The sequence below is a fragment of the Dama dama genome, chromosome 11 (genome assembly GCF_033118175.1).
Source record: "Dama dama isolate Ldn47 chromosome 11, ASM3311817v1, whole genome shotgun sequence".
Lineage (NCBI taxonomy): Eukaryota > Metazoa > Chordata > Mammalia > Artiodactyla > Cervidae > Dama > Dama dama.
In genome coordinates this window covers 5,557,294-5,579,969 of record NC_083691.1, presented here as the reverse complement: position 1 = coordinate 5,579,969, position 22,676 = coordinate 5,557,294, and the positions used below count along the sequence as shown (strand labels likewise).

The following is a 22,676-nucleotide window of genomic DNA, read 5'->3' as shown; positions in this document are numbered from 1 at the left end:
TGTTTTGTTCTCACCACCAGAATATAAGCCTCTTGAGAGAAGTATCCCTTATACTTTGTAACCTTTTGCATAATTGCCATTGAATGTAAATACTACCAGCTTCCCCCTCCACTCTTCTGTATTTTCCCTTGTTACTGTGGAGGGGATGCCAGCTGCTGTCATTGTTGATATTAAATTGTCATGCAGCTGCTTCATTCTGAAGGTTGCCTAGTATTCCATTGTGTAACACCATGATTTATTTCACTAGTCATCTGATGCTGTATAGTTATATTGTTTACAGACATTTGATCTTTTAGGTGAAACTTACTTCCCCTTCCTAGTAGACCGTCAGCATCCCAGAGATGGTGACCTGCTCTCCTCTTCCATTCTCCTTCCCCAGAGATGATTATCCCACGAGTCCTCAGAAATTTCCTTGACAAAAGGAGGGTACTAAACTCTCCGCAGTCCAATTGAGTCCCACCTTCTTTTTTCACTCAGCCTGATAGGATAGATAGTAAATGTTTTATATCATGATAAACTTAGTTTTGTCATCATGTTAAATATGTATTTGATATTTTCATTTCAAATAAGCAGATGATTAATGTTTCCATGCAGCCTTCACCTTTTGTAAGAAGAGCTAAACATTTGCACTTCCTTAAGGCAGAAGAGTCTAGGAAGTTACCTTTTGATGATCACTCATGACTGTTGAGAACAATCCCACAGCAGCAGGCTATTCTGATCCACTCGGGCTGCCATTTTCAGGTTCACTGCTGCAGCCACCTCTGCTCCTGTTCACAACTCACAGAGCACACCCTCCTCGATGCTGCCCTTCTCCTCGGCCTCCAAACCAGCTTCCTCTGGACCTCTCAGCCACCCCGCGCCCCTCTCAGCATCATCCAGTTCCTTGTCATCCAAGTCCTCAGTCACTCCATCGGCATCAGGTATGATTTTAAGCAAACAGCTTCAAAGCTCAGTCCCAAATTCCCAGATTAGCATTTCTCTAAGTTATTTAAAAATCCTAGCCAACATAGCTGGACTGGATTCCCTTTTCTTGCTTCCTGTAACTCACACTGAAGTCCAATGGCTTTTGTACTCCGGTTTGGAAAGATTCATAATGGCTTCAGTGCTTGTCTCTGTTTTGTGGGGCATTTATCTTCACGCAGAGCTTGCCTTCCGTGGAGGTCAGTCACTAAGCAAGTCTTGAAGACACATAGATGATAAGGAACCTGCAGTGGCTTTCTGCTTATTTCCTCTGGTGACTGTCCTGGATTTTCACACTCAGCCCTGCCATAAGCAGAGTTTTAAAATAAAGGTTGTGATAATGGTTATATCCAAGTTGAAGCGCATTATACAGCTCCATGAGCAATTGTACCCAGCCTGTCTTTTTCTTCTTTCAAACCTCGGAAAGGCTGCATATTTTAATCTGAATACCCACTCCTTTCCCTGAAAGTCAACATCATGATCTACTTCCTTTATGTCTTTCTTTCTTTTTTAAATATGAATTTATAGTTTGGTGATCTTGGATTTCTCTTTCTTTTTTTTTAAAGAATTAACCTGACCTAAAGAATTAACAAGCCTTTCGTCTTTTCACATCTCTTACAGTTTAGGGCAGAAGAAATGTACCACACCGCACGTACACTTTTTCCCTGTCTGCTGCTCACCACCCACATCTCCCTACCGCCATTGCCGTTATTTAATTCTTAACAGTTTGATGGCTCCTGGATCGTTGGGTTGTACTCTAGACCCACTGGGGGAGTCCCCTCCCTCACTGTTTAATCAGGTTCTCTGGAGATGAGGCTTGGGTACAAGTTTTTGGTGTATTTGTTTTTTAAAAGTTCCTAGGTGATTCTCATGTGCAACAGACTTGTCCTAGAGGATTCTAGGAGGGTCCTGAAGGCCCTGTAAGTTCTTCCTAGGTGATGGGAATTGTTGTTCTCATGGTCTTTAAACTTTGTCCCCAGTTTGCAGAGGTCATCAGGCGCCTCTTGAGGATTAGGGATGGGCTGAGTGGACAGCCTCCTGGGCCTGCACACCAGTGCACATACCTATTATCAGAAACATTCCAGTTTTACCTGCTTTATAAGGGAGCTTCCTGTTTTACAATGTTATATGTGTTTTTTAGGTATTTGGAAACTGTGAATATCTCTTTTGATAACCAAGATCATAAATGGGGGCCAGGGACAGTGAAAAACTTCTTTTATTAGATTTAAGGAAAGGATATTCATGGTGGAAAAATAATGGGAATGAACACTGTTTATTTTGACTGACTTCTTGTTCTTACAGGGCGAGCTGCTCAGGGCAGTCCAAGTCCGGTGCCCTCAATGGTCCAGAAATCACCTCGGATAACCCCTCCAGTGACTAAATCAGGCTCTCCTCAGGTATGTTAAAACTCAGCCTGCAATACTGTGTTTATTAATTTACTGCCCCAAACATACATGTTTATAAAGGGGGTTTTTTGGGGGGTTTTAGAATTCACACCTTTGAAAAAGTATTTCGGACTATGTGATAGGAAGTACCGAAGTGGAAGCTATGAATGTTTGTAATGTTTGCTCATAAAAACCATTTAATGCAACCCTAGAATCCTAGGGTTGTTTTCTCTGCTGATTCCTGAGCTTATCCATGCTATGTTCCATTTGAGGAATCCTATTCATGTCTGAAGACTGTAGTATAGCACCTGATTTTTTTTTTGTCATTCGCAAAGTAATCAAGAAATCTCCCACTGCCCTCTTTTTTTCTGCCTTTCCATTATGACTTGGTTTATTTTATTTAATTTTTTACTAACATAGAGTACACATAGAGGGAAGGAGGACACATATCCACCTGGGTGAATTGTCACCAGCTGAGTACACCTAGGTAACCAACACCCAGAACAAGAAACAGATCATACTGGGGTCCCAGAGTGCCCCTCCTGTGAGCCCTTCTAGACACTACCCCTGCCAAAGGGGTCTCACTGTCATGATTTCTAATAGCATAGCTTAGTTTAGCCTGTGAGTACCTTCTGTAAAATGGAATGACACAGTGTACATTCTTGTATCTGGCTGTTTTGCTTGGTGTTATGTCTGTGAGATTTTTCCATATCATCATTGCTGTCTGGAATTCACTGGCGACTATCACTACAAGTTTCATCCCACCCTTGACAGACATTTGAGTAGTTTCCAGGTTGAAGTCATTGTGAATCGTGTTGTTATGACCACTGCAGTTGACATCTTTGGGTGAATATGTGTATGCATTTCTAGGAGTGGAATTGTTAGGTCATAGAATATGCATATGTTCCTTCTTAGTACATTCCCACCAAGCGTATTTGAGTTCAGCTGCACATCCTCACTAGTCTTGGTAATTTACATTTTTATTATTGTTGTATTTTATGGTTTTAATTAGTATTTCCCTGATGACTAGTAAAATTGAGCTTTTTTTCATCTGACTATCTTCTTTTCCATGGTGTCTATACAAGTCTTTTACCTATTTTTCCATTGGGTTGTTTTTTTCTTATTGACTTGTAAGAGTTCATTCCTTATTGGATATGCATATACATGTGTAAACACATGTATGTAATGCAAATACTTCCTCACTCTCTGAATTGCCTTTACCTTCCCTTGAGGTGTCTTTTGATGACAAGTTCTTAATTTTAATGTAATTTAATTATTTTTTTAAGATGAGAACTTTCTGTGTTGTTTTGAAAATAAGTTCCTGTTCCAAGGTCAAAAAGATATTTTCCTAAAAGTATTGTTATTTTGCTTATAATATTAGATCTATAGTCTATCATCTGAGTCTATTTTTATAGTTTAAAGAAAATTTTTTTGAAGAAGGAAATGGCAACCCACTCCAGTATTCTTGCCTGGAAAAGTCCATGGACAGAGGAGCCTTGTGGGCTGAAGTCCATGGGATTACATGACTGAGCATGTGTGCACAAGGCTGGAGGGAGATGGGTTGGTAGCAATAAAGTGGTAGAACTAAAAAAAAAAAAAAAGAAAAATTTTTCTCCATTTCCTGCTTGATTACTTGAGTGCCCTCAGAGCAGGAGTCGTGTCTTTTTCTTCTGTCTCTCCCAGTCTGCTTCCCTCCCCGCCCCAGCACATACCTGTACAGGCTTCACAGTAAATGCCCAGCTTACAGCCGTAGCTTTTGGCATAATACGTGACACGTGGCCTTTATTAATGCCACTGTTCTGCTGAATGCTTATGCAGTCTAAAAACTCTTCTATATGTTCATTGGTGTAGGTAACAAATCACCTGAAGGTCCTCTCAAGTAGAATTCTTTTTTTCTTTTTTCCATTATTTATTTATTTGGTTGTGCTGGGTCTTAGTTGTAGCATATGAACTCTTAAGTTGGGTCTTATGGGATCTAACTCTCTGACCAGGGATCAAACCCAGGCCCCCTGCATTGGGGGCACAGAGTCTTAACCACTGGACCACCAAGGAAGTCCCAAAGCAGAATTCTTGATCTCTGTCTTCCAGGAACCTGTCCCTGTTCTGGTAGCCCCATCTCAAAAAGCAGCACTAACCTGGCAGTTTGCCCCAGCCCCCAATCCGGAAGTCATCTGGATTCCTCTCTGTAATAGCTCCTGTCCTGGTCCATACTAGCAGAGGTCTTGCCAGCTTTGCTCTGTGATGTGTTATTTGTCATAAATCCATATCTCTGTCCCTGCTGATATCGAATTTCAGGCCATTACCATCTGTACCCCCAGTAGCCTCCTGACCACTGTTTCTTCTCCTACTTGTCACTGTCTTCCATGCTCTATTGAATAGCAGGAGGAATCTTCTAATATCATAAATCAAAGAATAGTTTCAACTCTCCTAAAACTCCACTAGTGGTTTTCCATCACAATAAAATCCAGACTCCTTAGTATAGTCTTACATGACCTCCCTCTGCCTGCCCCCAACTCCCTCCCTGACTTCATGTGCCCATATTCACTTTTGCCCCTAACTTGCCAAAGTCTTTTCTGCACTTGCTTTTCTCGCTGCCTGGAGGTGCTTACCTAAACTTGCCGTAGCTTTCTCCCTTACTTCATATCTCAGTGCAGAGACAGTGCTCAGTGAAGGCTTTTGGGCCATCTCATCTGAAGCAGTGTTTTCACTTTCATTCTCTCTATATGTTCCTGTTCGTTTTTTTTTCACATTGCTCATCACTTGCTGCAATTGCTTAAGACTGGCTTACTTCTTCTTATGTCTTGTCCCAGTGGAAGGTGAGTTCCATGAGAGTAGGGACCCTATCTGCCTTGTTTACCTCCATCTCCACTGTCTAGAAATGCCTTATACCAAGAAGGCACTCAGCAAATACGGGTTCAAAAGACTGAATGGTGGAACGGTAACAGTATTGTGAGAGTGCTACACCTGTGACAGACACTGAGCCACCTACTCTAGGAAGCCGTTGCTTGTAGCATCTTGCTTGGGGTATGGGATGCGCTTTTAAACCTTTGCCTTTCATTTCAGCCAAAATCACTTCAGCCTCCTGTTACAGAAAAGCAGGGACATCAGTGGAAAGAGTCAGATCCTGTGATGGCCGGAATTGGGGAGGAGGTAAATTTGTTCCTGCAGATTTTTTCCAGAAATAGCTCTGATGGTGAGACTTGAATGGCTCTGGGTGCTGACTCCTATGTGACTATTTTATTCTGGCATTGAGCCTTGGTGTGTCCTGGGAGTCCGTGCTATTAGTGGGCCCAGGAGCCATGACAGGACTGCCACCCCATTCAGACTGAGTCGTCTCCTCATTTGTGGCCTCGACAGATTGCTCACTTTCAGAAGGAGCTGGAAGAGTTGAAAGCCCGAACGTCCAAAGCCTGTTTCCAGGTGGGCACATCTGAGGAAATGAAGATGCTGCGAACAGAATCAGATGACCTACACGCCTTTCTCTTGGAGATTAAAGAGACCACAGAGGTTTGTGTTTTTGATACTCTTCCTAAGTTAAACATTGTCATCCTGATACTCCGTGGGTGTATATATTTTTTCTCTTAAAGGACCACTAGTAGTGTTTTTTATGTGAATGAGTGGTTTACCCAGGAATACCTGACTTCAAACCCTACCTTTTGTTTTAGTCATTAAGTCATGTCCGACTCTTTGTGACCCTATGGACCATAGCCCGCCAGGCTCTTTGGTCCATGCAGTTTCCCATGGATACTGGGCAATAAACTATGTGACATTGCGCAAGTTATTCTAACAGCTCTATGTTTTAGTTTTTTCATGTGGAAAATGGAATAATAAGTACTTTGTATCCCATTGACACAAGGCATTCCATTAAAGTTTATTCTAGTTGTTAGTTTAGTTTAGGTATATTTGAAAATTTACTAGCTTTTTTTCTTGGTATAAAAGCAAACTTTAATGATGATATTGTGGGTCATTTACAGGAGAAAACTTACTGTCTTTTATAGTCAATTTTTAGGTTATAAAGTGTTAAGTTTAAGAAAAAAGCAGGATACTCAAGAGCATACGCAATATAAAAGTAACAAATGTTGGCTGTTCACTGTATTATTTACTGTGTTACTTTTTTTCCGGCTGCGCAGGGTCTTAGTTATGGCATGTGGGATCTAGTTCCCCAACCAGGGATCAAACCCAGGGCCCAGCATTAAGAGCTCTTAGCCACTAGACCACCAGGGGAGACCCCTGTGTTTCTATTATTACTCCTTACTATGTGCCAGGCGTCTCAATATTATCTCAATGAATCTTCACAGCTTTTCTATGTGGTAGGCACTATTATTATTTCTGTTTTGCAAGAACAGGAAACCTAGGCTTAGAGAGGTGAAGTGTTTTCCCAGAGTCACCCAGTTACTGAGTGATAGTGCCAGGATCCCAATTCAGATTGCCTGACTCCAGAGTTATGGTCTTAAATATTGCACTTGGAAATAGGAAAGTTCTCAAGGGTGGGGGAGGGATAAATTGGGAATTTGGGATTAAGAGATACACACTCTCTATATCATAGATAGACCACAAGGACCTACCATATAGCACAGGGACCTGTATTCAATATCTTGTATTAATAATAACCCATAATGGAAAAGAATCTGAAAAAGAATTATATGTGTATGTGTGTATGTATGTAAAACTGAATCACTTTGCTGTACATTTGAAACATTTTAAGTCAACTATACTTTAATAAAAATTTTAAAACTTAAAAAAGAATTCTCCAAGGTTTTAGCAGTGATCATCTTTACTTATTTTTTTATTCTTTATTTTTCGACTGCACCCTGCAGCATGCAGGATCTTAGTTCCCTGACCAGGGATTGAACCCACACCCTTGGCAGTGAAAACACCAAGCCCTTCCTTACCACTGAACTGCCAGAGAAATCCCAGTGATCATCTTTAGACGGAAGGATTACCAGTATTTTTATTTTTATTTCCTGAGTTTCTGATCATTAAAGATGTATTTTTTTAATGAGAAAGGAAAAAAAAAAAATGAATGTTAGTATCTTTCTTCCCAAGCAGTGAAATTCACTTTTGGCTCTGTTCAGATGTTCATCTTGTTAATATCTGAGAAGCAACACCTTGATCTAGCAAGAAAGGTTTATTTCTCAGAAATACCACTTTTGTATCAGCCCATCCTTGTACTTTTCTAGTCTCTTCATGGAGATATAAGTACTCTGAAGATAACTTTACTGGAGGGCTTTGCTGGTGTCGAAGAAGCCAGAGAACAGAATGAGAGGAACCGTGACTCCGCGTATCTGCACTTGCTCTACAAGAGGCCGCTGGACCCCAGGAGTGAAGCTCAACTCCAGGTAGAACCTCACCAGAGCTGCCGAAAACAGACACCTAGACAGGCACACTCCTCTGGAAGGTCTGGGTTTGCACAACTCCCTGGACAAAGTTGTTCATTTCCTCTGAGTGCTAACCCACTTCATATATACCTTCTTGACTGCAACAAAGAAAACGGCACTTTCCCCCTTGAGGTTTTTTGGATCAACAAAAAGATAATTTTTAATTAAATCTTAGGCTTGGTAGAAAGTAGCTGTTGAAAAAAATATATTTAGAAGTCAAATCAGGAATAATAATTATTAATGTAAAGCTGTTCATTGGGCGTCAAGTGCTCTGTGAGGTGTTTTTAATACAGTATTTCTAGTCTTCAGAACCTGCTGCTGTGCTTGGTGAGGTTACTGGTCCCATTGCTCACTCCACTCACGTGGAGTGCCGTGGGCCAGGGTGCTTGCCTGAGATGATGATGTTGCTGGTCAGAGTGGGATCAGAATTGAAGCTTCCACCTGCCAGACTCCTTCCTATAACTGTTGGCAGTTACTTTTCTCATTAATCACAACTATTCCTTTGGCTAAAAATCTGGTTTTTGTTTTCATCTTTCAGTGCAGTCAAAGTTGTTGTGTCACAGCTTTAGGTGAGGATCCTCTCCCACCACCTCGAGTTTGCCTAGAATCTGGTAGGAGAGGCTGCAGGGGCAGCAGAGCTGGTCATCCTCCCCAGGTCATCCTCACGTGAGGGTCTATGAGTGTGATGAACCCCCTCCTGCCTCACAGGCTCTCTGTTTCTGCCATTTCCATGCCACGCCTGGTAAACTTACTGACAGCAGGAAATGAAAGTGGCTCCTCCTTCTGGAAAGGTTGAAACCCCTGTTGTGTCCTTCCGCCCCTGGGGTATTTCTCAAAGTGTCCTTCTCTTAGGGATGGTAACTCTTTTAGCAGAGAGTGCCAACTGCCTGCCTCCCTCTTGTCAAATCACAGGCCCCTGTGTTGCATCTGATTATACTTTCTTCCCACATGCCTTTTCAGTTCTTGCTCTGTATCCAAGCTAAAAGAATACAGCTTTGGGGGAACACTTTCCCCATGCAAGGAAAATAATTTTCTTTTTTCACAGTGCGAAGTAGACAATAATAGCTAGCATTTATTGAATGCATACGATATACAAAAAAAGGATAAGGGAGATAGAGACACTGGAACTATTTAAGTCTCACCACTAGTCAGTGCTGGACCTTGGAGCCTGGGTGGTCTGTCTCAGAGCTTGTCCTCTTCAACACTTCACTGCAGCTGGAGTAGCAGCGGAAGGATGAACATGAAAATAGAATGTGGGAGGGTTTGCCATGGAATTGCAAATGGGAGAAATATTTGTGCTAGGCCTTAAAAGAAAAGGTGTTGTTTTCCTGGTAAACAAAGTTGGGAGGGCATTCAGAAGAAAGAGCATGAGTTCATGCAGAGATGTGGTCACATTTGAAGTGTCCACAGTAAAGGGCCTCCCTGTAGTCACGGAGTACTGAGTTGAAATTTGTATTTGATGCTGAGGTTACTGCTGCTTCCTAGAATCAGCCTGACCCTCTTTTAAGTGACATTGTCATCTTCAGTTAGGGCACATATCCTTGTCCAAGAATAATTTTGAAAATACAGTTAAACACAATACAATCTTGGTACAGATGTAAAAGTATTTCCCCATGTATAGCACTTCATCTTCATTTGTATACACATTTAATGAAATGCTTCATTTTCATTAGTGAAGTGCTCTATTTTAATTTTTGAGAGTTAAGTTATGATGCTATAAAGGTTAACACTAGATCAGATTTTAAAGAAAATTATTGCAGGCCTAAAATGAATTAATAGGTAAGACTTTTATTATTTTTTATTTTTATTTTTATTTTTTTTAGGTAAGACTTTTAGTAATGGTAAATTCCATTTCTAGTACTGATACTATTCTTTGTTTTTGAGAAATGACTTTTTCCCCACTGGTGAGATGGCTTATGTGTTCTATTTTATGACTAGATGGATGGGTGCAGAATTATTTTCAGTGCTGTTTTGTAGGATAATTTTGTCTGTATTACAGTTAATTTCATGGGTGGGAGAGCAAAATCTAAATGGGTGTACTATTGGAGTAGCAGAGTACAGTGGAAAATTCCTAGGCCATGTGGAGATACTTTACAAGAGCTGAAAAATGAGATCTAAGCCAGAACATTGGTTCCCTAGAGGCCCTGGGCTGACACACGCTTTCTGTTTCCCTTAACACTATCTCTCTGTCACACACTTTAAAAGGTTGGGTTTCTCTAACATTCTAATAATTATTTGTTGTTATTTAGTCGCTAAGTTGTGTCTGACTCTTTTGTGACCCCATGGACCAGACTCCTCTGTCCGTGGGATTTTTCAGGCAAGAATGATGGAGTAGGTTGCCATTTCCTTCTCCATCTAATGATTATATTAAAACCTGTTATGTTTTCCTTATTCCTTGTGGTTCTCAGTGTAAAAAACTTCAAAGCCATTTTAACTGTTTTGAGACACATTCCTGCAAACTACTAGAAAACTGAGTCATTTTGCCATTTCGTTTTTTTCTTATAGGAAATTCGGCGCCTTCATCAGTATGTGAAATTTGCTGTCCAAGATGTGAATGATGTTCTAGACTTGGAGTGGGATCGGCATCTGGAACAAAAGAAAAAACAAAAGTGAGCGAGATCTCTCACCCACCATCTTGATAGTGCTGTGGCCTTTTAAAAAGATCATTTAGGAGGGTTTCTGAAAACCCTACACAAGTTCTTTTTCTTTGACACAGTCATTATACATCAAGAAATTCTATGGAATAATAACATTGTTCACAGTAATACATAAAAGAATTTATAGCACAGTTTATGAGAGTGAAAAATTGGATTCAAGCTAGTTATGCAAAAGTTAAGAGTAGCTAAATCTGACTGCATTTTTCTCTTAAACAAAATACTGTGTAACCGTTGAATCTCATATTCTCAAAAAAATCATGTTAAATATCTGTTTTACATGAAATATACAAAATATATAATTGTGTAACTAATTATTAGGTACAGCATATAAAATATGAAAAGGTTAAGACATGAAGTCATACTGGATGACCTCAGTGTAGAAGTCTAATGTAGAAAAGGCTGGTAATAAATCTATCAGAATACTCACTCACAGCTGCAAGATGGGATTCAGAGGGGTTTTTCTTTTACACTTTCCTGTATATTCCAGATTTTCTTTTGAAGGAAACATTGCTAATTAGTTTGGATAACTAAAAGGATGAGAGGAATGATAACAGATAGAGGAAAACCTTCTATTGTGATCTTCTGTCCATGGATATTTGGTTTGATGCCTTGTGTTTTCCAGAAGGAATAGAATGCAGTACATTGTGAGCAATAAGCTGATGTGAAAAACAGGTCAGCCCTCCAAATGCTAGATTTCTGAAACACCTACACTTGATCAGTGTGTTTAGCCTTGTAAGGAAATAAACCAGGAAATGATCTGTTTATTTGTTTACAAAACTGTGAGGTCACAGATTTAAGTAGGGCAGCCTGAGTATTGTGTCAGGGGCAGGGCTAGAATGTGTTTAAAATTCAGTAAACAGAATTTAATACATGAGATTGTATAGCGTGGAGAAAGGCTTTGTGCCCAACCCAAGGAACCTCAGAGCATAGATGTGGGAAGACAGAGGTGAAAATTGATCTTCCCGACACTGGCGGGGCAGATTCTGTGACCTGGAGCCCTTGTCCCCTGGGGCAGCTGGGCCCCTTTAGAAGAGGTTTCAGAGGGCACTCCCCTGTTGCTAAATTCATGTTCCTCCCCAAGTGAGAGAATGGCTTGACGGGACAGCATGAAGATGCTGCTCGGCTTGACAGTTGGAATACTCTTGTCTAATTAATACGTTGACTTTTTAAAAAGTGCATGAGGCTAACAAGAAAAGCCAGGCTCTCTTCTCCTTTAACAACCCCATGGATTTTCTATTAATACTTAATGTGCCTTTTTTAAGTTTCCTTTCTGCAGAGTTCTGATTCTTAAATTTATAGTTTGCTGGCACGTCTGTCTTTTAGATCCTTCTCTAAATATTATCTGGAACCCCACTGAAATGCCTTTTAAAAATTTATGTTGAACTAATGGCCTTGTCACCAGAAAGAAAGGGACCCTTGTCCTTTTCTCCTTTTATTTCTTTTGGGTGGGGGACCCCCTGCTGCCAAGTCATGTGCTGTCCTCTGTTTCTTGACGGCTCTCTGAAGGCATGCTTTTTTTTTTAATTAATTAGTTTGGTTTTTGGCTATGCTAGGCCTTCATTGCTGCATACAGACTTTCTCTAGTCGTGGACAGTGGGAGCTACTTTCTAATTGTGCTTGGGCTTCTCATTGAGGTGGCTCCTCTTGTTGTGGAGCACAGGTTTAGTTGCTCCATGGCATGTGGAATCTTTCTGGACCAGGGATCTAACCTGTGTCCCCTGCATTGGCCGGTGGATTCTAAACAACTAGACCACCAGAAAAGTCCTTCTTAGTAACTTGTTGATGTTTCTTTCCCACTAGTGGTTCTTCATTTTACTGTTTTCACTGTTAGAGTTATAGTCCTTTTTTTTTTCTTTCCAGTGGAAATTTCCTTTATTTGAACCATTCTCATACAGTTCTTTCCTCCTTGCTCTAAACAGGCGCCTGCTTGTGCCAGAACGAGAGACACTGTTTAATACTCTTGCCAACAACCGCGAAATCATCAACCAACAGAGGAAGAGGCTGAATCACCTGGTGGATAGTCTCCAGCAGCTCCGACTTTACAACCAAACCTCCCAATGGAGCCTTCCCTTGGATGTTCCCTCCCAGAGTGCCACACACAGGTATGCAGGAGAACACGTCTGTTAAAGCCACGTGTGCTCAGTAAATGAGTTGGGATGAGCAAATAAATACACAGAACAAGGTGGAGTAGTCATAGAGTAGTTTAGATGTGGGTTTGACAGTGACTTTGCTGTCTTTCATCTTTGTGATCCTGGTCAGATTCCTCACCCTCTCTGATCCTTTTTCCTGTTACCAAAAAGTGGGGCTAACAATAGCCTTCCCAGTAGCTCAATGGTAAAGAATCCCCTGCCAATGCAAGAGGTGCAGGTTCGATCCCTGAGTCGGGAAGACTCCCTGAAAAGGGAAATGAGAACCCACTCCAGTATTCTTGCCTGGACAATCCTATGGGCAGAGGAGCCTGGCAGGCTACAGTCCATGGGGTCGCAAAAGAGCTGGACACGACTGAGCATGCATGTACACAGGGAACTAACAATATGCACCTCATGGGATTACTGGAGGGCTTAAGTCTTTAAATTACCTAGTAGTATGCCTGATGAAACAGGTCCTCGATAGATAATAGCTGGTACTGTAGTCATAGCATTATTGTTTAATTGAAAAGTAACTGTCAGGATTAGGTTGATCAACTTGTCTGGAAACTCAGATCTGTCATTTTGCAAGTGTGGAGATTTCAGACCCTGCCTTAGACAGTTTACCCCTAAAGTTACCAAAGTGGTAACTACCTTTAGTCTGAATGTATAGATTTTAATTGCCCTTCCTTCTAGAGCCCTGTTGGGGTTTTGTTTGCTCTGGGAGTGGGATGTAACAGTGAGACGGTGATCATTTTCCCTTTGGGTTAATTCATTGTTTCATCAGATTTTCCATTTTCTTTTCAGGATGCTCTCATCTCTTGCCTTTGTATTTAGGAGGATAATGTACCCTCACCATTACCTTGAGTCCCAATTTCTCAGGTCATAGTTGGTTCATACATAACATTGCCCTCTTTCAGTTTTGACAGTGACCTCGAAAGCCTGCGCAATGCTTTGTTGAAAACGACTCTAGAGTCTCACACCAAACCGTTGCCTAAAGTACCAGGTAAATGCATTCTTCCCAGTCTTTAAACTGTTCTTTTTCATCTGCTGACCTTGAAAACCAAGTTTTAAGCATTTATGGGTTCACGAATTTCTTGCAGCTAAACTGTCCCCCGTGAAACAGGCGCAACTGAGAAATTTCTTGGCCAAGAGGAAGACCCCACCAGTGAGATCCACTGCTCCAGGTAGAGCAAACCAGTCCTGAATTTTTAGGATAAACTGAGGAGTAGATTGTGTGGGAGTAGGATGGGGTTTGTATGTGTGTCTGTGTGTGTTTTCCTTTGGTTCTTAATGGGAGATAGGGGAAGTGTCTCCAGACTCTGTCATCCATCTGAATGTGGAAGTAAGAAGCAGCTTATACATAGTCAACTCAAGGTGGTGGTTTTGGCTTTTACAGTATTTTCCATAGTCCTCAGGCTCTGTGGCAGTGATTGCCAAGGATTTGGGGGGAAGCTGAACTGGTTCCAGGGGTCCTAGCCTTTGCTTTAGCTAGAAAAACTTTATTTTTCTGATTTGTGCTGGATTTTGAGTAAAGCTGCTTTTGAAAAAAGACATGCTGAGTAGGCACGCATGACTGGTGGCTACTCTGGTAAGAAATGCAGACATAGAACATGCTGGAGGTGGTAGTTATGAATGGGCTTGCTCGGTGACTGTGTGCCGCACATTGACGTGCCTCAGGACACTTTGGTACAGTGCTGTCCAGTAGAACTTCCTGTCGTGGTTGTGATGTCAGATCTGTACTGTCCAATACAGCAGTTAACCAGTGGCCATTGAGCACTTTAAGAGGGCTGGTACAACTTAGAGGTCAAATTTTTCATTTGTTTTTCATCTAAATAACCACACATGGCTGATGGCTATTGCAGCCTAGCAATAACCCTAGTACAACATTGGTTTTCTTTCTTTCTTTTTAATTTAAAAATTCATTTGGCTGTGGCTGCCAAGGAAGTCCCCATGCGTGGTTTTCACTTGGAATTGTTTATATTACATTTGAAAAAAGTGAAAGCGTTAGTTGCTCAGTTGTGTTTGACTCTTTGTGCCCCCATGAACTATATAGCCGACCAGGCTCCTCTAACCATGGAATTCTCCAGGCAAGAATACTGGAGTGGGTAGTCATTTCCTTCTCTAGGGGATCTTCCCGACCCAGGGATCGACCCTGGGTCTCCCGCATCGCAGGCGGATTCTTTTTTTCCTGTGCAAGTCACCAGGGAAGCCTATGTTACACTCACATTATGATATGTAAAAGCTTGTGGAGCGATGCTCCCATAGTATCAGCAATACTTTTAAATGACTTGAGGAGAAAGGGCTGGTTTTTGTTTGGTTTTGGTGTTTCCAGTACACAGACAGTAACATGACTTCTGAAATTCATGGTAGGAAGTAACACGGCATAACGCCTTACCTTATAGTTTATGGAAGGAAGAAAACAGGGAAAGTGAGAATCGATTTTAGTGACTTTTTTTTTTTTTAACTAATTGTCTCATGCAAAAGAAGCATTGGATTTACCTGGCATTGTTTGAGACCCTCAGGACTGAGGATGTGATGTCTTCTCCAGTTTGTATTAGGCCTATTCTTCGAAGTTTGTTGTTGGAAAGCGGGGACTGCAAGGTGACTGCCTGTTCACTCTGCTATGGGAGTTTGTTGCTTTTCTGAGATAGCGTTATTGCCCGTGAACTTCCTGCTTTCACACCAGTGTGCATCCTGTCTCTCACCTCACAGTTTTCTGTCCAACAGTCAAAATGTTCTTGTCCTATACAGCTCAGTTTTGCAAAACCCTTTTGAGCAAAGACTATCTTTGTTCACGTTCAACCGCAGCTGCTTCCACTTAAAATAAGTAATAATTAAGTCGCTTTACAAATTGGATATTTCTCTAGTGACAGTGAAAATTACATAGCTTTTGGACTCGAATTGTCTCAGTTGTCTTTTGTTTTGGGCTCTGTAGCCAGCCTGTCTCGGTCAGCCTTCCTGTCTCAGAGGTATTATGAAGACTTGGATGAAGCCAGCTCAACGTCATCCATTTCCCAGTCTCTGGAGAGTGAAGACACACGGACATCCTGTAAGGATGACGACGCAGTGGTCCAGGTCCCCCGGCACGCTCCCGTGGTTCGAACACCTTCCATCCAGCCCAGTCTCTTGCCCCAGGCAACTCCTTTTGCTAAATCTCACCTGATTCATGGTTCGCAGGGTGTGATGGGAACTTCAAGTAAGTAAACAGTGGGATCAGAAACAATCTTTTCCCTAAGAAGTTCCTAACTCATGAAGGAACTGTGGCTGGGTTTTATACTAGCACACGCAGAAGTTGTGGATTCTAGCCCATTTCTGCTAATCTTTTAGAAATGACGGACAGAGTCAAGAGATGTGTTCCCCTTGAAAGTGGTTGGTAGGACACTGTGAGGAAGAGGAGATGCTGCAAGGCTCATGCTGTTACGCCTTTACCGTGGAGTACAGTGTGGGCCCTTCCCATCTCGGCTCATCTCAACTTAGAGCCATGTCCTGTCTCAGAGCTCACCAGCCATGGTGCTCATTATCTGTGGTGGCTCGCCGACAGGACCTTTGTTGGGCTGTCAGATCTTCAGCTCAGAGTGTCAGGATTTTGTAGTGAAGTGACTCCTAAGTAGACCAACCTAGGCATGAGGTACTAGAAAGGAGAGATTTGTGAGAGGAGAGCTAACCTTTGCTCTGTATGGGCATAGAAGTTATATCTCACTCAGCATCAGAGAAAATGATCATGTAACGTATTTTCTCCAGTAGAAGTGGGCAGACAAATAGCACATAGCATCTTTGAAAGATAAAAGTGCCAACTTGTCAGTTTGCCAGTATTTTCTGTTAATGCTTAAGGATTTTAAATCTTCCCATTTTCCCTACAACCTAACATGGAGAATTTACCATTTTAATTTTTGTGTATTCTTCTATTCTGACCCACTTTCTCACTTAACTTTTCTTTTCCCTCAGTGTCTACGCCTGCTAGCAAAATTATTCCCCAAGGAGCTGATAGCACCATGCTTGCAACAAAAACTGTGAAGCATGGTGCACCTGGCCCTTCCCACCCCATCTCCGCCCCCCAGGCGGCCGCCGCGGCAGCACTGAGACGGCAGATGGCCAGTCAGGCGCCAGGTAAAAGCACCGGTACAGGGGCCAGGAAACGGCGGGCCTTTCGCTGCCTTTCAGAAGACAGGACTGATGCAGATGCGACAGCTCTCGCCTTTGGGGGGAGAGTTCTGAAAGGGCAGAGACTCAGTTGGAAACTTGCCCTTAAAGGGCTGTATAAGATCTGCCACGTTCAGTTAAGTTCATTTGCATCATTTCATTTTAGATTGAATGTAATAAGGATTCATCCCTATTTTTGAATAATGTCTGCTTTAAGCCCCAGAATTAATCTTTGCTGTTAGATTACCTAATAACATTAGAGTTGTCTCACAGTATTTTAAGAATCCGAGCCACCCTTTGCAGTGAGTGTACATGTGCCCGTTTTGCTTTGGAGTAATGCTCAGTTTGGAGAGGCGAAGGTCACCAACCAATATGTAACAAAGCCCAGACTCCAACCCTGCGTTCTTTGTGTTGAAGTACAGCTTTTCCTTAAGATTGCAGTTTTAACCTGGAAACGTGAAGCTCTAAGGAGCTAATCAGCTCTTGCATTTTGTCAGTGGTTTGTGGCTCTCCATAATCTTCTACATTAAGATTTCTAGGTAATTTGCCTTGGATCTTCAGTTAATCAGTTTTTACAAACCAGTGCTTCTCAACCAGAGACTTTTTTACTCTGCCTGCTTCCGCTCCAATAGTTGGCAGTGTTGCTGGCCAGTAGTGGGTAGAGGCCAGGAATGCTGCAAAGAAACTCCCAAAAGCACAAGAAAACTCTACAACAAAGGATTGTCCATCCCCAAAATGTCAGTAGTGCCAAGAGTGAGAAACTTGGCTATAAATCATATTTTTGTTTTAGCTGAATGAGTTTTTTTAATTTTATAACTGCTTAGAACATATACCAATTTACACTAAAATTTTAAAAGATGGAAAAGACATGGTGGTTTGATTTAGCCAAAAATAATTGCCATTAGATAATGATAGATTTCTAGGAAAAGTTCAAATATTTAAACTCTTACTAAGACATCTAAAATAGATATGAAAGAGCAAAAACAAGACAATTTGTTTTTGAGCCTTCTGAAAAAATAAGAAACCCTTGATGTTTTAAATATTAGTTGGACCAAGCAGAATCTTACCATTGTACTGAACAGACCCTAAATCAAGCTGATTGATTATTTATCAACTTCAGGTCTACCAGGATTTAGGATTAGTCCACTCTCAGCAGGAGGTGATGTGATCTGTATTATCATTTCAGAAGACATTATTCAAAAACAGGTTTTGAAGGTGTAGGCACCTGTGAGTGTTAAGGATGAAGTATGTGCAGTCATAGGTAGGGCTTCCCTAATGACTCCCTGAAGGAGGGGGTGAAGTAAACTGCCATAGACCGACCATCCTACCTGGGCTACAGGTTCAACTGTGCCCCAAATGTAGTTGGAGAAGATTCAAGAGCTTTGCTTAGGCCTTCTTAATAGTTAATTATAACATGTCACAAAGTCCTGGGCTACAGTGTTAAATTATAAGACACATACAAAAAGATATGAAAGCTGATAAGCCTAAGATAGGTAGATAAGTAGGTATCAAATCAGTCCCTGTTGCCATTCCTTAATTCAGGCCTTCTTGGCCTCCTCCATTCTGGTTGAAGCTCCATTTTTCATATTTTATTCACTGTGTCTGTCTACTAAAGCATGAACTTCTTTAGAGAAGAAACTATATTTTATACATTTTTTGTATTCCCAGCACCTAACAGAGTCTAACAATAATAAGCTCATGTGAAAGAGTGGTCGAATGAATGAATGCACGGTGGAGGCAGAAATACTGGTAATCCTCTAGCTCTTTCTGCCCTTTTCCAGGACGAGCCAACAATATGGCAGGTATCTCAGCTCTGCTCTATAAAAAGCTGGCTGGTGAATTCCTTTTTTCTGAACTAGTACATTTGGTTAAATTGCACAAAGCTTCATTGAATATTCTTTATGAAGGGAGTAAGTAAGCCAGCTGTTCCATTGAACACAGTGCTGCAGAACTACCTAAGTTTCCTTTATATAATAAGTTTGCGTTCTGCTTGAGTTTGTGTCCTAGTTATTCATTAGACCTGGCTAGAATTTTGATCCTTTATTGCAATTAACATGCCTTTCTCTTCTCTATTTAAATAGCTGTCAGTACGTTGACTGAGTCAACTTTGAAGAATGTCCCTCAAGTGGTGAATGTGCAGGAATTGAAGAATAATGCTACAGCCCCCTCTGCAACAGTGGGGTATGTTACTGCTTCCTTAGTGTGTTTAAGCCAATGAGTTATTCTGCAGTAGCGTAGAACTGCCTGCAGGGAGCAACAGTGCTATTGTCCCAGTGTGACTGTTTTCCCTGTAGAACTTCAGATTATAAAAGGAGCAGAATGGACAGCTAATCTCAGGCACACAGTTGGGTTTTCAGGAAATGGTCCTCTCCAACTGGCAGTAACAGTTGCCTCATAAACTTTCAAAGTCTTGGTGTTACACACTGAGTGTGCTGTTTGCTGTATGTAAGTCTGCATGTGGTACACGTTATTATTAAGTCAGGTAAGGTGGAGGGTTTGATTTATTTTTTCAAATACTCTTGGGGCTCCTGAGTGGACACTTCAACTCTAACACAGACTATTGATTCTAAAAACCCAATGATGGTTTCTCCTCCCTTCCTTCCCCTCTCTAGGCATTCCTGTTTTTTCAAATTTCTCATATTGTTTGTATGAAAAAGCAGTGGTTTAAAAGGCAGCAGCTCTGTTTGGAGACTTCAGTTTCTCCCCGTGCCACATCTGAGAGCTGGATCATTGCTGCCAGAACTGACTTTTAAGTATGAATCTGTGTTTAGAATTCAAGGCATTGACTCCCTCCCACTGTGGGCGCCACGGTTCATAGAACATGCCCGTGTCCTGTTGCTCCAAGTCTTTTGTAGGCAGGAACTCTGCATTGTGGCTGGGGAAGAGTTGAGGGCTGCATCCTCAGTTTGTGAGGACCAGGGTCATTCAGGAAGTTAGTGTCTAGTGCCTGTGATTAGTCCAACTGCAAGAACAGCCACTGACCCTGTGTTTCTTCCAGTTCACATTAGCGCCCTCCTCCCCGACCCCAGGTCTGCTCCCTGTTCTGTTTTGGCTTTATCAAGTGGCCCTACTTCTCTAGTCCACTGGCCTTCTCTTTTTTCCACATTGGTCCATTTATCAACACTGCCAGGAATTTCTTAGTTATCTCAGGGCCATACTAACAGCCAAAAACAAGCCTAGCTTTCCTATCGTATAGTGACCTTGAAGCTTTGGTATGCTGTTTAGACCAAGATGGCATTTGTGGTTGTGAACTTCTCAAGGGAAAGAACTGTGCATTAGAGTTTGGGAATTATAGCCAGATTCCTAGTGAAGGGTAGGCAAGAAAAAGCCACCGCAAGGCAGAATCTTACATAAGACAGGAAAAGCCAGCTTAATGGTGAAAGAAACATGGTCTGGTATTTCTGGAATATTTTAACTGTTCTCACAGTATGTGAGAAGCACCACTTGATGGTTTCCTTTATCTTATCTCAGGCTGTGTTTTCTTCCAGTGATTCATCTGAGCTAATCATTGATACGAACTTTGTTAAAGGAGCAATTCTGAGTTTGCCCTTTTTTCTGACTTAAGAAAAATAGACATAGAAGTTTAAAAAGAGACGAAGAAACTCTTCTTTTCTCCACAGAATTGGTCTCTGGTTGTTATTTAATTTGTATGCCCAGCATGGCACCTGGAATGTTGTTTCTTTCTTTTTTTTTTTTTTTTAATTAGTTGGAGGCTAATTACTTCTCAACATTTCAGTGGGTTTTGTCATACATTGATATGAATCAGCCATAGATTTACACGTATTCCCCATCCCGATCCCCCCTCCCACCTCCCTCACCACCCGATTCCTCTGGGTCTTCCCAGTGCACCAGGCCCGAGCGCTTGTCTCATGCATCCCACCTGGGCTGGTGATCTGTTTCATCATAGATAGTATACATGCTGTTCTTTTGAAATATCCCACCCTCACATTCTCCCACAGAGTTCAAAAGTCTGTTCTGTATTTCTGTGTCTCTTTTTCTGTTTTGCATATAGGGTTATTGTTACCATCTTTCTAAATTCTATATATATGTGTTAGTATGCTGTAATGTTCTTTATCTTTCTGGCTTACTTCACTCTGTATAAGGGGCTCCAGTTTCATCCATCTCATTAGGACTGGTTCAAATGAATTCTTTTTAATGGCTGAGTAATATTCCATGGTGTATATGTACCACAGCTTCCTTATCCATTCATCTGCTGATGGGCATCTAGGTTGCTTCCATGTCCTGGCTATTATAAACAGTGCTGCGATGAACATTGGGGTGCACGTGTCTCTTTCAGATCTGGTTTCCTCAGTGTGTATGCCCAGAAGTGGGATTGCTGGGTCATATGGCAGTTCTATTTCCAGTTTTTTAAGAAATCTCCACACTGTTTTCCATAGCGGCTGTACTAGTTTGCATTCCCACCAACACCAACAGTGTAAGAGGGTTCCCTTTTCTCCACACCCTCTCCAGCATTTATTGCTTATAGACTTTTGGATAGCAGCCATCCTGACTGGCGTGTAATGGTACCTCATTGTGGTTTTGATTTGCATTTCTCTAATAATGAGTGATGTTGAGCATCTTTTCATGTGTTTGTTAGCCATCTGTATGTCTTCTTTGGAGAAATGTCTGTTTAGTTCTTTGGCCCATTTTTTGATTGGGTCATTTATTTTTCTGGAATTGAGCTGCAGGAGTTGCTTGTATATTTTTGAGATTAATCCTTTGTCTGTTGCTTCATTTGCTATTATTTTCTCCCAATCTGAGGGCTGTCTTTTCACCTTACTTATAGTTTCCTTTGTAGTGCAAAAGCTTTTAAGTTTCATTAGGTCCCATTTGTTTAGTTTTGCTTTTATTTCCAATATTCTGGGAGGTGGGTCATAGAGGATCTTGCTGTGATTTATGTCGGAGAGTGTTTTGCCTATGTTCTCCTCTAGGAGTTTTATAGTTTCTGGTCTTACATTTAGATCTTTAATCCATTTTGAGTTTATTTTTGTGTATGGTGTTAGAAAGTGTTCTAGTTGCATTCTTTTACAAGTGGTTGACCAGTTTTCCCAGCACCACTTGTTAAAGAGGTTGTCTTTTTTCCATTGTATATCCTTGCCTCCTTTGTCAAAGATAAGGTGTCCATAGGTTCGTGGATTTATCTCTGGGCTTTCTATTCTGTTCCATTGATCTATATTTCTGTCTTTGTGCCAGTACCATACTGTCTTGATGACTGTGGCTTTGTAGTAGAGTCTGAAGTCAGGCAGGTTGATTCCTCCAGTTCCATTCTTCTTTCTCAAGATTACTTTGGCTCTTCGAGGTTTTTTGTATTTCCATACAAATTGTGAAATTCTTTGGTCTAGTTCTGTGAAAAATACCGTTGGTAGCTTGATAGGGAGTGCATTGAATCTATAGATTGCTTTGGGTAGAATAGCCATTTTGACAATATTGATTCTTCCAATCCATGAATATGGTATATTTCTCCATCTGTTTGTGTCCTCTTTCTTTCATCAGTGTTTTATAGTTTTCTATGTATAGGTCTTTTGTTTCTTTAGGTAGATATACTCCTAAGTATTGTTGTTTCTTTTTAATAGCTACTTGTTGAATAGGTGAATCTAAGCACAGTTGGTAAGTGGAAATTGATATTTACCACCTTCCCCAATAAGAAAGCTTGAGAGGGAGTTATACTCATTATAAAATTACTTGCTTTCAGATTCTGTTAAGCAGTAGTTTCCTGAGTGTTTTTTGTTTTTGTTTTTGGTGGCACCTCGAGCCTTTGTGGGATCTTAGTTCCCTGACCAGGGTGGGACCCATGCTTCCTGCAGTGGAAGCATAGAGAGTCTTAACCACTGGACTGCCAGGGAAGTCCCTCCTAAGTGTATTTTAAGTATTTAATTTTGCATTTAACTTTTCCTGAGTAACATCTTAAAGAGATTTATTGTAAGATGAGGTTATATGTTTCTGCCATTGGTATAGCTTATGTTCACTGGCCTCACCCCACTCACCTCTTATATTCATTGACCAGCCATCCTGTTTTCAGGAAGAGGG

General features: G+C 41.3%; 1 protein-coding gene across 4 annotated transcripts in view; it reads left to right on the top strand.

The window, feature by feature from the left end:
• Positions 1–22,676, top strand: part of NUP214 (nucleoporin 214) — an 86,901-nt gene that overhangs the window by 18,655 nt on the left and 45,570 nt on the right. For all 4 annotated transcript variants that reach the window (XM_061154389.1, XM_061154387.1, XM_061154386.1 and 1 more), the window contains exons 13-24: positions 742–920; positions 2,263–2,357; positions 5,409–5,495; positions 5,703–5,852; positions 7,526–7,684; positions 10,229–10,332; positions 12,300–12,482; positions 13,427–13,512; positions 13,610–13,693; positions 15,445–15,705; positions 16,455–16,616; positions 18,731–18,830. In XM_061154389.1, the coding sequence (XP_061010372.1) occupies positions 742–920; positions 2,263–2,357; positions 5,409–5,495; positions 5,703–5,852; positions 7,526–7,684; positions 10,229–10,332; positions 12,300–12,482; positions 13,427–13,512; positions 13,610–13,693; positions 15,445–15,705; positions 16,455–16,616; positions 18,731–18,830 (1,650 nt within the window). The remainder of the gene's footprint in view (positions 1–741; positions 921–2,262; positions 2,358–5,408; positions 5,496–5,702; positions 5,853–7,525; positions 7,685–10,228; positions 10,333–12,299; positions 12,483–13,426; positions 13,513–13,609; positions 13,694–15,444; positions 15,706–16,454; positions 16,617–18,730; positions 18,831–22,676) is intronic.